This window comes from Salarias fasciatus, unplaced genomic scaffold (genome assembly GCF_902148845.1).
Source record: "Salarias fasciatus unplaced genomic scaffold, fSalaFa1.1, whole genome shotgun sequence".
Lineage (NCBI taxonomy): Eukaryota > Metazoa > Chordata > Actinopteri > Blenniiformes > Blenniidae > Salarias > Salarias fasciatus.
Genome location: NW_021941389.1, coordinates 539,791 through 556,827, shown reverse-complemented (window position 1 = coordinate 556,827; position 17,037 = coordinate 539,791). Strand labels below are relative to the sequence as shown.

At 40.8% G+C, this 17,037-nt stretch overlaps 1 protein-coding gene across 1 annotated transcript in view; it reads left to right on the top strand.

Annotated features, from left to right (window-relative positions):
- Positions 1-3,811: 3,811 nt before the first annotated feature.
- Positions 3,812-17,037, top strand: part of rab3gap1 (RAB3 GTPase activating protein subunit 1) — a 30,179-nt gene continuing 16,953 nt past the window's right edge. Inside the window, 5 exon segments of the mRNA XM_030087575.1 lie at positions 3,812-4,021; positions 12,819-12,911; positions 13,001-13,173; positions 13,452-13,506; positions 16,438-16,791. Of these exon segments, the coding sequence (XP_029943435.1) occupies positions 3,827-4,021; positions 12,819-12,911; positions 13,001-13,173; positions 13,452-13,506; positions 16,438-16,791 (870 nt within the window). The 5' untranslated portion in view covers positions 3,812-3,826.

Here is a 17,037-nt window from a genome sequence, read left to right as displayed (position 1 = left end):
TCTGTTAATGTAGTAAAAAAATGTAGACCAAGAAGAAGATGAAAATTCAGTTGGATGGGATATGACACTGATTTCAAATCAGGCAAACTGAACCATAAATCCAGACAATAGGCAAAAAAAAAAAAAAAGCCTAATTACAATAAATAGCATAAGTGAGAAAGGAGAAATTCAAAGCTATATTAAAGCAGAACTATGCAACTTTTTACCTCAATAAATGTGTTTCAGAATCCCTGTGGGGGTAAACAAAGACTTGTCGCGATGATTCGCCGGTCCCTCCACTCCCCCCGGCATCTGTGTCCTGAAAATAGCGCTTGCAACTTTCAGAGGAGCGACCGACATCTGAGAGAACAAACCTGCTTTACGGCGTTGACACAGGATTACAAGGATAAAAGCACATAAAACCTTCGCTAGCGTTAGCAACGCCACCCTTAGGTGCTCACGGATGGCAGAACCAAAAAGACAGAAAAAACCTTTGTCTGGGAAACGGGAGTGGGACACGCTCTGCACACGGGGGTGGGGGGGGGAGGGGGGTGATGCGGAGAATGTTTACGACAGTGAGCTTTCACAGGAGACCAGTAGGAGGAGCGCTAAAGCAAATCTTGCATAGTTCTCCTTTAAATTAAGGAAATAATGAATTAGAACAACAATATTTTTACATGTACCTACAAATAAGATACTATTTTAACCAAGAAATAAGCCCAGGCCTCCCAGGTGAACAAAATAAAGTGATTGTAACTTCATGTCACATATATAAGAACTAGGGCTGGGCACGTTAGTGCGTTAAAGCACTGCTTTCTTAACACCGAAATATTTTAATGAGGCGTTAAGCGTCCCCCGCCCCCCTCCTCCCTCCTCCCCACACACACCACACACACACACCACACACACACACCACACACACACACATTGTGCTCCAGCTGAGCGTCAACAAAGCACACACCGCTGCGGCACAACACGGTCCATTCCTCATTATTTGCCATAATGATCTCAGCCGAAATATAAGAAAAATCAGGAGGAAAAGGCTGGTATAAGGCACAAACTGAAATGAGGAGCGCAAATATGACAAAAACTGAAGTGAAACTTAAATCGTTTCTTTTGCCGGCACATCATTTCGGCCCACTGGGCATTCTTCAGGCACTGAAAACACGCAAAATAAAGTAAATTTACCTTCATCACACAATCTGGCTTAATGAGGCACAATTCAGCTTGACTGAATATATCCTGCCTTCTCTGTCTGAGGGTCTGAGATAGAATGAAGTTTGAGGAAGTGTGCGCTCATAACAAACTTAGTTTTTCATCTGCTCTACTCTGGGTGTGTGTGTGTGTGTGTGTGTGTGTGTGTGTGTGTGTGTGTGTGGTGTGTGTGTGTGTGTGTGTGTGTGTGTGTTGGGGAGGTCGGCGTTGGCAATCTTGGTAAAGACTTGGTATTTTAAGTTTTTAAGTTATTAAATCATATTTGATGAATTGTAAAATTATTATTGTAATATTATGCTTTTTTCAAAATTCTTGCAAAAAAAAAAAAAAAAAGCAAGGTCTCTATCCCCGGCTGGGGCCAGGATGATCATTACAAAGTACTTTTGAATTCATTATTGTATTATGCGCATAATGCGATTAATTGCAGAAAAACTATGCGAATAATCGTGATTAAGAAATTTAAACGTTACCCAGCACTAATAAGAACATATCTGGAAGAGTTATATCTGCATCATACCAAGGTATGGTAGCAAACGCAAAGCACTTCAAGTCCCCCCCACCCCCCGCGTCTGCAGGGCGGGGGGCCCATTATGCTGCCGGTGGACTGTCTTACAGTCTCCGCACTCCCCTGTGGCCCCCCCGCTCGCTTTGGGGTAAGGTGACGGCTGGGGGGTTCCGGGCAGCCCAGCCCGGCGCCCCAGGGGTACTGGATGTTTCAGTCAACAAGGTAGCTCATATTTATTATTTTTTTTACCTATTTCTGTGCTGTTTGTTTCAAAAGGCAGCAAATGTTAAACAATGTGGGGATAAACATATTTTCAAAGAATGTTGTTGTGATTTTGTATGTCTATAATTAGGAGTGTAACGGTATTTGTATTCGTCCCGTACCGTCACGGTACGGGGGTCACGGTTCGGCACACACAATCACATGACGAATACACCAGTGAGTAAAAAAAAAAAAAAAATTCCAACCTTAGATGGTGGTAATGAGCCTAAAAGCTGCCGGCAACCACCATTATCACAGAAGAAGAAGAAGTAGAACAAGCAGGTCCAAACATGAACAAACAAAGAAGAAAGTACAAGCGGAATGAGAGCTGCAGCGTGTGGCGGCGGAGCGGATTAAACGGAGAGTATTTGTTCTGTGCATTCCCTCATACGGAGGAGTGATGTGTGACGTCCAGTAAACGGGAAGCAGCACAGTCAAAAAACCAGCAGAGAACGCCACGGTGGTGGAAAAACACTTTTTTAATACAAAACCCCGACATAAAAAACATTGGAGAGGCGAGATGGAACCAAATCGCGCAACAGCGAGTTGTATAAAGAGCTCTATAGCAGAATACGAGCGATCGCCGGCTGGTGTTATGGATTAACTGGTTCCCGTGTTAACGAATGACAGCGGAGGTCTGTGTAAACACATGCTGATTACAGCAGTTGTTAAAGTAAGACTCAAAAGGCTTTAAACTATACACTCACTGTAACTGTCGATAACCGACGTTCGCCAGAACGACTAGATGTTTCAGTCATGATTGGTCACAAGTTAACACGGGCACCAGTTAATTCGAAACATCGGCATGCGGCGCAGAGCTCACACCGAGACGTGCTGCTCCGCACGGCGGTGCTGCCGCCAGGGGAGCAGCCGCTCCTTCAGCAGGTATCATGGAGATTTTGGGACATTATTTGAGCAGATATCAGCAGATAAAAACTCTCTGCTTGGCGCTGAGGACTGCTGCTGCAGAGAGGAAGACCTGGAAGGTCCTCGTGAGACTTTGTGCGCATGGATGCTTGTATGCTGTACATGAATACACACGCGTTAATACTATTGTTTACAATCGGATTGAAAAAACACCATGCAAACTGGGCCAATAATGTGTCGCATGGGAAAGCTTAGGAAAAATGTTCTGGTACATTTGTGAGTTTTTTACTTTTTCCCCACTGTACCGAAAAACGTACCGAACCGTGACCCTTACACCGAGGTACATACCGTACCGTGGCTTTTGTGTACCGTTACACCCCTATATATAATAACCGTAAAACCGTGGTTTTTTTCTCAGACTATAATCATACACCAACATCTGAAACCGTTGGACCCCTAAGCGAGACTAACGCGAATCTAGTGTAATCCACTTTAATTGATATATTTAAGGACATATTTAAATAATTATATATATTTAATTATATTATGATATTTAATTATTTAATGATGTATTTATTTAATTTTGGCCCTTTTAGTCCTCCATATCAAGGATGTTTTGGAATACTTGTTGACTCTTGTCACAGGAATCACAAAAGTTTGTAAAAACCTCACCAGCTATTGAGATGATGCAGTAAAATCGGTCACATTTAATCTGCCTTGAACAGTGTACTTGTTATATGCTAGCCAGAAATGCTAATTACTTTCATCATCTGCATTGAATGGTTTTGCTCATGACATTCCTGTTAGATTATTCTAAACTCTAAAAATGTAAGAAAAATGCATCCCAAAGAAGCTGTTTCTTCAACTACCTTTTCCATTACAGGAAGAGTTTGCAATAAACATTATGTTCCACTTATGTTGTGATGATTTTATCAAAACTGGATATGGATCTTTTTTTCTTTGCTGGATAAGTAAATGTTAACTGAAGTGTGATTGTAAATGATTATTTCTCCCCCCGCAGAAAACAATGACATCAGCTCCGCTTTGTCCAAACTCACTGAACCAGCAGCAACTGTGCCAATTGCCAAACTCTCCGTCTCCAATATGATGCACAGTGCCCGAAAGCATATTCAGCGCCATCGACGCATTGAAGAGTCGCCACTTAATGCCGATGTCCTAAATTCTGCCCTTCTGGTAAGCTTTCTTCTCGTTGCTGCGTGTACACTGAATTAGGACAATGGGATTTTTTTTGTCCTAATTGGTAATCCAAATGAATGCAGTGTTTTTCTTCACATGATATCCAGTAAAGGTAATGGTTTGTATTTTATAAATATGCTGGTTTTGTTTAGTGTTGGCTGGAGTAAGATACCCCTGTTTATAGACCATACCCATAAAAAAGAAAACTTCCATTCGTCCAAAATAGAAAAGTATAGTGTAGCTGAAACAACTGTATATTGGAAGGTAGATGCGTGCGTGTGCGGTGCGTGCGTGCGTGCGTGCGTGCGTGCGTGCGTGCGAGCGTGCGTGCGAGCGTGTGCGTGCATGCGTTTTTCTATACGTGGGGACCAAATGTCCCCACAAGGATAGGAAAACCTGGCACGATGTGCCTTGTGGGGACCTTTTTCTGGTTTTGTGATGCAAAAGATTTTTCCACCTTTAATGTGACCTGTACACTGCAACTGAAAAAATACTGAAACCTGCAAAAGGGAAAAATCTAAAATATAAAAACTGAAAAAAACCTGTTTGCATAAATATGCACACCTTAAAGGTGCATTAAGGAGTTTGCACATTTTATGTGCAACAGCGCCCCCTGCAGGCCTTGGGCGTAATGCAGCTGAGTAAAAAACTCGTGCCTGTGGCTCGCGTGCAGGGAAGAAAGGAACTCCTTCCTCGCTCATTTAGTAGCGCTCAAGTAAGATTTAAGTTTCTTCTCCCTGGTGGAGTCTGTGTGGAGCTGTGGCAGTGCTAGAAGCCAGTCTGTTCTTACCTTCTGGAAGCTCCTGCTCAGTTGTTGCTCACTAAGGATCTGGCGGAGTAATGGTGGACAAAGTGAAACTGAACAAGCCGGAGCGTGCATTACGTCATTCCTTTCAAACTCTCCCCCAAAAATGCTGGTGCCGGACCGGCACTGCAACTTTCAAGTGACAGTTTAGCACTGTTAGAGGTTCTGGTAATGAATATGTCAGGGCACATTGTACACATCATTAAAAATGTGTAACACATTTATGGTGGAAAATAAGTATTTTTAAGGTTGTAAAACTCCTTAATGCACCTTTAAAATAATAGTGTTGCAGCACCTTCGGCTTTTTTAAAGATGAAGTTCATCTTCAGCTTTCTAATAGAAGATCCCCCTTGGAGGCTGCAGCCTTAAAAGCCCCCAGTCAGTGTTGAAAAATATCATACAATATGTTCGGCAATATATTCCCCAAATGTGAGATTTAATATTTTCCAGTATATTACACTATCCCAAAATTTGTAAATGTAATAATTGTAATTATATGTTGCAAATATTGCTGTGCATTTCAAGAAATATAGTGGTAATATATTTCCTTTCATTTGAGTAAATGTGGAATGAAAAATTTCTGCAGAATAAACCACATTACCTGATGTACTTGAAGATCTATAGAAATGTCATGAGTATATTTGCTAATCCAATCATGATCATAACAATCCTATTTTTTTATTTTAATAATATGAGCTGATATCTAAACATGGACTTGTAGCTCCACTGCAGTGAATTACTTTCTATAGAGGACACTTTGGCGGGATGCTTGTCTCTTCCTTGTCCCCCACCGCTTCTGAGGACACAACAGTTCACCGAGGACACATCACTCTCTTTTTTTTTGACTAAGTCCACTGTCTCCAACAAATATCATTTTCCTGCCTCCTTCTACCAGTCAAGCTCTTCTGTTTCACTCTCCGTTAAATGTTCGATGTCCATTGATCAGTAGGCAGAAGATATGGTAGAAAGTGGGCGTGTTCAGGGTGGGACAAGAGGTAAATCCACCTATGCCGCTTTCCAAGCTGGCTGTGATTTATTAACTGAAAAGAGCATGCTTGTGAGTGTGCGCTGGTTTTAGAAATCTGACTCTTTTTTTTTGGCATATACCTTTTTTTGGGTTTAGGGCTTACGTAGACTTTTAGTCTATGTCTTATAAATGAGGCCCCAGTCTCTCTGTTCGGTTACTGGTGTCCAGGTTAGAGGGTAGGCTAGCTGTGGCCAGTACCAGAGTTTTAATCTGTCTCCCTGGTTTTGACCATCCCCTGCACAGCACTCTCTTAAACTCCCCATTAGCTAGCAGTACAACCTTGTTTTTACTTGAGGTTAGTGTACCCATGTCATAGCAATGCTGGTTTTTCATTTTGAACTCTTTTTGCTTTTATATTCTGCTTTATCCAAAACAAGTGTATCCGAACAACTTAGCTGAGAGTACTAAGTTAGTAGCAGCTAGTGACACTTCCTCTGATCTGTGTTTTTTGAAGCCATATCACTGAATTATCTTCTGTATCTTTCATTTTCATTTCAGCTTTATTCCGGACACAAAGTCCAATATAGACACACATAATAAGAAGCGAAGAAACAATAAAAAACAGGAAAAATACAAACACATTTAAGAGGTCCCATTAAAGAGACAGCTGTACCAGTGCTTCCATATCCCAGACTGATAGCGAGTGGCACTGCAGCCAATGTTCACCAGTGATAACATAATTCCATTCAATGAGTTATTCAGTCGACCAATAAAATTATACGTAAGCTTTCGCAGTGTGGCTTGCAGCGTGTTAATTCCGGCTGTAACAAACATCTCACTCGCACTGGTCCATCCTGGCCTCCTAAGAAGCACACGTAAATCGTCATTATAGGCCACCTGTAGTCTTTTCAGTGTTCCTTTTTGTACTTAGTCCAAAGGTGAGCTGTGTACAGAGGCGTTATGTATGATTTAAACAACATAATTTTCACTTTATCAGTGCAAGAACTGAATCTTTGCGCCAGATAATTTGCTGAGCATATGATCTTCTACATTGGCTGTTTATATCGTCATCATCAGCCAAGTCATCTGTTAATATATGTCCGAGGTATTTTACTTTGCTCATTATTTTAAGCACAACCTTTGACAAATAAAAGTCAGGAAACTTTACATATTTATCCTCTCTGGTTCTACAAATCATAATCATGCTTTTCATCTCATTGTACTTAATGTCATTCTGCATACCATTGTGAAAACAAATATTAAGTAGCTCTTGTCGCCCAGCTGAGGGTAGGACTGAAAACAACCAGGTCATCTGCGTACATTAGATGATTTAACACAAGATTGCCAGCAATACAACTGGTGTTACAGGCCTTAAGTTGTGTTGAGAGCTCATCTAAATATAAGTTAAACAGAATAGGGGATAGAACTCCACCCTGCCTGACCCCATCGCCAACTTTAAATGGTGCAGACACTCTATTTCCCCAATTTACACACATTGTTTGTTGAGCATACCAAGAAACCAATAATCTCACAATATACTTTGGCACACCTCTCTGAATCAGTTTCACAAATAGTTTCCGATGATTCACTCTATCAAAAGCTTTGCAAGCGTCTAAAAAACAGATAAAGACTAAAGAATTCCGATTCTTGTATTTGGCTATAATTTCCTTAGAGTATATGGACACATATCTGTGCCCAGTTTAGCTTTAAAACCAAACTGACTGTCTGAAGATATGACAATTTGTGAAATCTTGTCTAACAGGATAGTTTCAACAATTTTTGAGACGATACTGGCCAAGGCTATTGGCCTATAGTTGTCTGAGCTGCTGATCTTACTGGTCTTGTTTTTAATTACAGGGACCAGCAAGACCGTTAGCATGGAGTCAGGTAGAAACCCGTGAATAAGACAAGCCTGTAAGGCAGATTGAGAGCAGAGGAACTAACCTCGCACCTGCAAACTTTAGATGTTCAGCTGAAACCCCATCTGCTCCAGAGGCTTTATTTTCAGAGAGTTTTGATATAACTTTCATGACTTTGTATTAGATCACAGGTGTCAACATCACGCACTACAAGAGGGTCACTCTGAACACAATTAAATAGACTGCCATAATGTTGCTTCCACAGTTCCAGGATATTATCGGAGCCAGAAACACCATCTACCACACACGGTAGAGACACTTTAGTTTTTATAGCCCTTACTTCTTTCCAAAATTCATATACATTGTTACACTGCAATTTTCGAGCCATAGAGTCCGCTTTCGTTGCCTCCTCATTTCTTTTAATAAATTGTATAGCATACTTATATTGGGCATTTGTGACCCTTTTATACTCAAAAACCGGCCCGTATCTCGGTTTTCCTGCCAGCCTCCACTCCTTGGATGCCTCACGTGACCTCTCATAGAATTCAATCACATGCGAATTCCACCCAGGTTTGTTTCTCTTTCTACTCTTTGGTCTGCATAAAGGCTGACTTGAATTAAGCAGAGCTTTAATTATGTCATCATACATAGAACAAATATTAGATATATGTTCTCTGGCACATGCAATCTCTTCACATTACTGCATCTCTGGGCAAACTAGAAAAAATTTGCAGTTCCTGAAGAAACTGCAAGTGTGAATGCTGAGCTGAAAATGCTAAACTGTAATGCAGAAAAAGTTCAAGAAGAAAGGTTGAAAAGGAAGTTGAAAAAGTTTTGAAAATAATTGAAAAAGGTTGAAAAAGTTTGACAAAGTTTGAAAACACTGCAAAGATTTTAAAATAATTGAAAGAGTTTGAAAACGCTGCAAAAAGTTGAAAAACATTGAAAAAGGTTGAAAACACTGCAAAAAGTTGAAAAAACCTGAAAAAGTTTGAAAACGCTGCAAAAAGTTGAAAAAACCTGAAAAAGTTTGAAAACGCTGCAAAAAGTTGAAAACAGTTGAATAAGGTTGAAAAATGTTGAAAACGCTGCAAAAAGTTGGAATAGGTTGAAAAAGTTTGAAAACGCTGCAAAAACTTCAAAAACGTTGAGAAAGGTTCAAGCGTTTGAAAACACTGCAAAAATGTTGAAAAAGGTTGAAAACGCTGCAAAAAGTTGAAAAAACTTGAAAAAGTTTGAAAACACTGCAAAAAGTTGAAAACAGTTGAATAAGGTTGAAAAATGTTGAAAACGCTGCAAAAAGTTGGAATAGGTTGAAAAAGTTTCAAAATGCTGAAAAAAGCGGAAAAAAGTTGAAAAAGGTTGACAAAGTTTGAAAACACTGCAAAAAGTTGAAAGAAGTTGAACAAGGTTGAAAAGGTTCAAAAAGTCTAAAAAACTTGAAAAAGTTGGAAAAAACTTGAATAAGGTTAAAAAAGCGGAAAAAGGTTGAAGAAGTTTGAAAAAGTTGATAAAAGGTGAAAAAACTTGAAAAAGTTTGAAAAACTTAAAAAGTCATAAAAGCTGAAAAATTTTAAAATACCTTTAAAGTTGAAAAAGTGGAACAGAGCAGTGAACAGCAGTGGAGTCAGTGTCGGAGTAACAGAGGATCAATAGAGCTCCAGTCTTAATGGAAAAATCCAGACTAATCAAGCAGCAGGAAGCACAACAGGTGTGTCTGTTGCTATGGAGACCAGCCGCACAGCAGCCATGACAGTGAATCAGCAGTTCTTATGGAGTGCGCATGGTTGAGAAAATGTCATTCCTCGAGAACCCAGAGGTGAAATTGAAAAAGATTTTCACAAAATCAGATTCAGAAGTCTTTCATGAATTTAATGGTGCAGGAATCATGTATGTAGGATCATCTATTCAGCCACAGCGATGGTGCGAACATGAGTGAAGTTTTGGATTTGAGCGAGAAAATCTCTCTCCAAAATGCATTGGAGCGGATGGGAGAAAATTCTGCACTCTCCTCAAACAAATGCAGCTGGAGAGAGAACCATTTGAGATAGAGACAAAGTGACTCAATTGTACGGGTCACAACAAAAATGCCTACGTTTTGAGGGGTTATTGTGCAGATTGAGTCAGAAATGTGGCCGTACGGACGAGAAAAGAATTTTTTTTTTGGTTAAAATCGAGAGCTTCTCCCACTCTGCCACTCTCCCACTCTAGCTTCTCCAATACACACCCATTGTAAACTCCAAATACGGCTGAAATTCTCTCCGTACTTGAAGGCTCACAGTTTAAATTTGGTAAAAGATCTGGACATGATAACATACCTTAACAGAGGACAAAAATACCTACATTTTGCAAGTAAAATGACTTGTCTACGTCAAAGCATGACAAAGTTGTAAGGGGTCAAAGTTGAAGGAGTTCAAAGGTCAGTTGAAGGGTTTTCCCATCCACTTCAATGTTAAAAATAATTTTAAAAAGTTGAAATATTTCAAAAAGTTGAACAAAGTTGAAAAAGTTTAAAAAGTTTGAAGAAAGGGTTTAAAAAGTTGAATATTTTAAAAGTTGAATGGTGAAAATCGGTTAAGATTTGAAGAAGTTATAAGGTTCCAAAGTTTGAAAAAATCTCCATCCGTTAACATGGGGAAAAAAGTTGCACAAAGTTGAAATATTTCAAAAAGTTTAAAAGATATTAAAAAGCCAGAACATGGCCGGAATGTCCTTAAAAAGCTGCACATTTTGATATCTGAATGGTTCAAATCGGACAAAATTTGTAGGAGGAGAAGCATGCCAAAAAATGGCAGAAGAAGTCAGAAGAGGAATGTAATCGTGTGAATGCCTTCAGCATTCACACGATTAATATTTCCAAGAAAGCTCCCAGTCCTCACACAATAAGTTATGATTTCATCCTGTGAGAGGGAGCTCCAATCAATTTGTGAAATTATTTCCTCCTCATAACTTTCTATCATAGGCAAAGCCTGAAAATTTATACCCATCCCAAAAGGTATATGATCAATTGCAGATAAATCTTAAAAAATATTCATATCTGTCAATGAGGAATGTGCGTCAGCTGTGGCCACACAGTGATCCAACCAAGAGGTGGTGTGCCAGGCCTCACTTATGTAAAACTGTCAGGAGGCAATAAGACTTTGGATGACAGAATTAAATTATTATCCTCAGAAAACTGGTTCAGATGATTAGCAAAAAGTGAGTTACAGTCTGTGATGTCTGAATTCATATCACCTATTAAGAAAACATTGGAAAACGTATTACTCTGTATAAATGAATTCATAAAAGCAAGTCTATTAACAAACTCTGTTTCATGAAGAACACATTCATAGGGGGGTGTAGACATTCAGAATAACACATTCCTTGCCATTGTACGTCAACTGAATTCCTATGCACCAGTCTACTTACAGCCTAAGTATATTAATACACGAGCAAGTCTTTTGTCCCACAAAATCGCAACTCCTCCAGGAATACGCCCGCATTTTATTCCATCGGACAAATCAACACTGGACTCCCCTACTCTATGAAAGTTACGATGTAAAGAGTTTAACCCCTCCAGGTCTTGCTTTGCAAGACATGTTTCTTGTAGGCGAAGCACATCGCACTCTTCCAACAGGTGGTTAACAACGACACGCCGAGCTGTATCCCCAGCGCTCTGCCCTAAGCGCAGACCGCGACAGTTGTAAGAAAGTACTTTAATACCCATGATTCATTTTAGTCAGCCTCCGTGGCATGAGCTGATTGAGCCCCACTCGTGTGTCCCACCAAAGCAGCACCATTTGACCCAGTTACAGCAGCCCTGGTGCGCGGCTCAAAAAAGTGCCGCACATACGCCCCCGAAGGCCAGAGCTCAGGCTTATACATCTCCGCCACGTCACTGCACTCAGCAGTCACTTTAAATGAAGAAAATCTGCTTTTTTGACATTTAACCTCACGGCCAAGCTGTTCCTTAAGATAGTCAGATAATGTCTTCACATCTAGGTCAGGGGAGAATCTAGAAGCGAAGACACTCACCAATTTCGTAGTTACTGTCTTAATGCAGTGACCTGCTGCTCCTGTGCCAACAATAGCCACTGCTTTTCCGTGAGGTTTCTTCGCTCCAGGTGTTGTATCGAGGCGGACTCCCGCCTTCCCAACAAGCTGCGGCTTTCCTTTTTTGAGTACAGTTGTCAGTTTGGGAGATCCAGGCAAATGTGTTGAATTTGCTCCAATATTCACAACATTCACCTCATCCACGCCACTGCTGGCGCGCACTCCAGTGCTCGCATTCCCCTCCTCGTGGCACCTTGCAGCTCCACCCGTAGCCTCTGACAGTGACATGGTCTCTGTCTCGGCGTCCCTGGTCCTGCCGCTGGTTGATCCAATCGCCTCCCGGGCCCTGTCCCATGGCACATTTGTTGCGTGCACCCCGCTGCTCGGCAGACGTTCCACGCAGCACAGCCCGTCACTTTCTTGGGCTTCTTCTGCAGCGTGCTCAAGGCTACACACCCGACGACTCACATCCGCAGTGATCAGGCAGAGATCCGAGCACACTTCTCCCTGAAGCTGAAGCGCACTCCTCATAGCCCCAACTTCAGCGTGCAACTGCTCCATTTTCTTGACCAATCCACACATCCATGTTAGTGAATGTCACAGGGGGCAAATCCTCCAAATAATGTGAAGCAAAACACGGCACATCTTCCCCACATTCATTGAAAACTTTTAGACAACTCTTAATGTTATTAGCGTCCTTTTGCGCTCCTTTATGCGCTATATTGCGCTGCGTAGTTTGGCACAATTCAAACAGCACTCTCTTGAAGGCCTCTATTGTCTCAGAGTCAAACGTGCTTACTGCCAATAAGACAATTTCGTCATGGGTTAAAGTTCTCAGTTTTACAGCAAGGAAGTTTAAAAGCTCATCTTCCACAATACTTTTACCATCCACAGTCTTATAGATTTCAGGCTTTAGTCTCGTATGGCCAAAAGCAGGAGCAGCTGAAGCGTGCCCTCCTGTCACATCCGCCATCTCGCTATTTGTTTTTTACCCTAATTAATTGTCCTGCATCAATATGCAATTAAGAATATGATGTCAACATCTAATTATTTGGTATGAATGGCGATGGAGTTCTTGGACAGATATTTGAAGAAGTATTGGTATTTTTTTTCTTGTTTTTCTCCTTTCAGTACCTCTTTCCAGATGCAGCTGTGGAGAAGAGCTCAGATAATATGAAGAATAAAACAAAGCCATCACCCGAGCAGGAGAAAAGCTCTGAATCTGTAGGTTTGCTTCACTGAACTTTAGAAATGCTCAGGGATGAAAATGAATGCACCTTATTGATCTATTTCTTTATCTGTTCTTGTTTTAGAACCTGTTCATTCAGCTTAAATCTGCTCCCAGTGATAGTCTGACCTATCGTCTAGCATTATGCGTGTGTCTGGTCAACTATAACTATGGAGGGCTGCGTGCTGTTGCCCACCTCTGGCAGGAGGTTGTTCTGGAGTTGCGCTACCGTTGGGAAAACAACTACCTTGTCTATGGGTTGGTAATATGTTCTTGTGAGACTCTGAAAGTCAAAAATACATTTTGTGGCCACAAATACCAAAGTGTAGCCTTAACTTTCTTGCAATTGCCACACCTTTGTAATTTTGACTTTTATTTAGTTTTATTTCACATGTTGTATAGCTGCCTGTTTGAATTCTCATCAAGCTGCATACAGGATAATTATCTTTGCATCACTGCACTACCTGAAACGTGTCAAGTTTTTCCTTTATTTATTGATAAAGCCATGTTTTCTCATTTTTATTTCTAATCTGCAGATTGGTTGGAGGCGTTCCTGATCTTCACTGTTGTCTGTTGCATCAGAAACTCCAGGTAAGGTTGACCAATCAGCCATTCTCCAGTTGACTGTCCACTGCAGAGCACACAGTCAGCTGTTTCCTGGAACACAGATGAAGAGATTTATGGTTTCCCCCCAGATTCGCTCGGAGTACTTTTTGATTTCGACCAGGACTCTGAAAACTTTAGACCAAAAGAGACATTTCTGAATAAAGTTCACCTGAAGCTCTTAAAAACCTTTTTAACTTTTAAAATATGACATTTTCATGTCACAAGGGGGAACCAATCACAAAGCACCAAGCATGCATGCACAGCTTCATAGCATACTTAGGACAGTGTTCCTACAGTGCTCCTGTTTGGTTCCAACCAAACAGGAGCACATCAGACTCCACCCATTTCCTCAAGTGAATCCACCTGTAAACTTGGTGAAATAGGTGGAGTCTAGTGTGCCTTTGCTTGGTTGGAACACAAACCAGCAGCCACAACGGCTCATTGTGGACTGGTTTGAGGAACACTTAGGAGAACCTCTTACCTTCATAGATTTTAATACACTGCTGCTTGTTCAACAACTTCCACAAGATGGTGGCACAAAGGCACCACAGATATATACCGTATCGGCCCGAATGTAAGACAATATCTTTTTCCAGAAACTGTATTCTCCAAACTGGGGGTCATACTATAATTGAGGACTCGATTGTCGTTAGACATCCGCGCCACTAGATGGAGCCAAAGTACCGGTGACCAGGGAGCGAATGAAGCGTCACAGTCATGTGACGCTTCAGTCAGTCAGTCAGACGTCTGTGGTCACAGTGATCTGATAAAAAAATGGAGGAACGTGACCATCTAGAACGAAGAGGCTTGAATGCTAGACAAGTGAGGAAACAGCAGAGAAGTTTTGATGCCAACTTTGAACTGATGGTTCAGACAGCAGAGTCAACAAACTACTGCCAAGCTGCCAAGACATATTAGACTGAATTATTAATGCTCATGCAGTTGAATAGAACTTGAACTTGATGGTTGTAAAGTTATTTACATCATTAATGCAGTTATTGAAACTTTGAGGTTCTTATTTGTTGCTGATTCACTCACTGAGTCTCAGATTTTGAGAAAGAGATTATAGTTTTTGTTTTTTTTAATACTGTAGTAATATTTCCTGATCTTAAATCACAATCTCTGTTGTGGGTTTTCCTAGAATAATTGTACAATGAAAAGTTGTTTTTGAGTAACCTTATTGTCTTCAACATATTTTTATTTTCACAAAATGATATTTGAAAAATAGGGGTCGTCTTATAATCAGAGTCATCTTATATTTGGGCCAATACGGTATAATATAGACTTGGTAGACAAGTCCCTCCACTGTCAGCTTGCTGTCAAATGTCTCTGCTTGTCATCACCATGCTGTTATGCTGGTTCCAGAGCAATGTGAAGTCGAGTAGTTTGAACTTCCGTCTTGAAAACACGGCAAATTCTTGAGGATGGACATTCAGGAATTTTTACTTGTATGGGTACTCAAGCTGGGCCATGCCTTTGGATTGTTTCCTCACAAATCTGCTGAATGTGGATCGGGGCAGCTTTACAGCCCGACAAGGGAGAGCTTCGTACGATATCTCTCCAACGCAGGCGCTGGTAGACTTTCCATATGCTGTTTTGACATTATACAATTTAATGTATTAAGTCAGTGTTCGTTATGCAATGTTAATCACAGCTCCTTTAAAGGTCCCATATTATGCATTTTTCATTTGTGAAGAGTTTCTTATAGTAGTATGTGTTGCAGTAACCTCATTATGAGGTTCAAATTTGGAAAAACTGTCTGTTTCCTCCCTGTCTTGCGACACCATATTTTGTGAAAATGAAACTGAAGCTGAAACGGTGGAGTTTGAGTTGGGTCCGCTTATCCTGAAATAAGCGTATTTAACTCCTCCTAGACGAGCCATAGCTGACAAGCCAAAGCTTCACAGTCAACGTTAACGCATAACGCATATCCGCAAGCGAAAGTCGTGTCCTCTCGGAGGGGGAGTGGGCGCACCCGAAAGCAGGCTCAGGAAAAGCCTGTGAGGAGGGCTCGTCAGAGTGACTTTTTAGACCGCTGAAACTCCAAACAAAGGATGAATTTGGGGCGAACAAACTTAAATACTTTTTAAATTTTAATTTGTTTTTGGGCTTCTGATATGACGTGACTGAAAAATAGCATAATATGGGACCTTCAAAGCTAAAGGCGAAGGAGGAGGAAGGGGAAGATCCTCACAGTGCAGGTCTGCAAGGAAGGTCCTGAAGAGTGGAGGTCTGCAGCCAGACCCCTCTCAAATTGACTGTCCAATCAGACAGGCTCTGTTTTTTAAGCTGGTCTTAAAATGAACCTGTTGTCTTTGGCCTTCAAAATCATGTAAGCTGTTCACTTCATACTCTACATGCTTTTTCTAATCTTTAAATGCTTTTCATATTACTATGTTTTATACTTTTAATTTGTTTTCACTGTGTTTTTTATTTGTATGATCTTATCCATTTCGTAATGTGTAAATTGTGCACTGTGCGCTTTAAACCTTATTATTTTTGTAAAACAGTTTTGTCCACTGCAGTTAATTTAAAGTGCTATATAAATATTGTGAACTGTGAAACCAGCAAACTTTCTAGGTTTAGTGAACTTATTCAAGATACAACATAGGACCCAAATACAGCATTTTGAAAAAAACAATAAAGCCTTCTGAAGAAGTTTCTATGACACCTGATCATCGGGATTTACAACTGTCTTCTTGAGAACAAATGCATTTGTTGTTTCTCAGTGGCACTCTGAGTTATGTTCAGACATGTTCCTGATTTTAGAGACCTTCCAGGTGAGAGAAAGCAGTCCTATAGATTGTGAGAGTCTTTAAGTTTGAATAAAGGTGTAAAGCAATTGCTTCAACAGATCTAACTCAAAACAAAATATTTAATTTGCAATGACTAAAACTGATTTAATTCCTTGAATAGATGCTCAACTGCTGCATAGAGAGAAAGAGGGCCAGAGATGAAGGAAGCAAGGAGAAAGAAAACAAGTTGTCTCGTAGTGGCCAAAATACCCATCGTGGACCAGACTCTGGAACAACAGCAGCAGCATCTGCCAGCACTGCAGCAAGAGAAATGTCTCATGGAAAATCCTGGGACTCATGGAGCGACAGCGAGGAGGAGTTCTTTGAGTGCCTGAGTGACCAGGGGGAACCGGACTTTTCCCACACCGAAGGAGAAAAGGATGGCAGTAAAAGAAAAGCAGAGGGAAGACTGCATGCCTTCAACAACATGACTCTACTCAACTCTACAGAACCGCTCTATGTTCCTGTCACACAGGTCAGACTTCAGCATTGGAGTTTTCACAGTCAAAAATGGTGTATTAGCCACTGGGTTGTCTTGACTTAATGTAGCACCTTTTGCACTCAAACCCTTTGCCATCTCATTACAGCTCACTGAGTCACTGATACATGCACATGTTTCAGCTCGTTGATTCATTGTCTGTGTTCCCTTCATAGAAATACAGAAACAATATGAATGCTATCAAATTGATTGAATCCAAACAACTAAACAAAGGAGCCATGC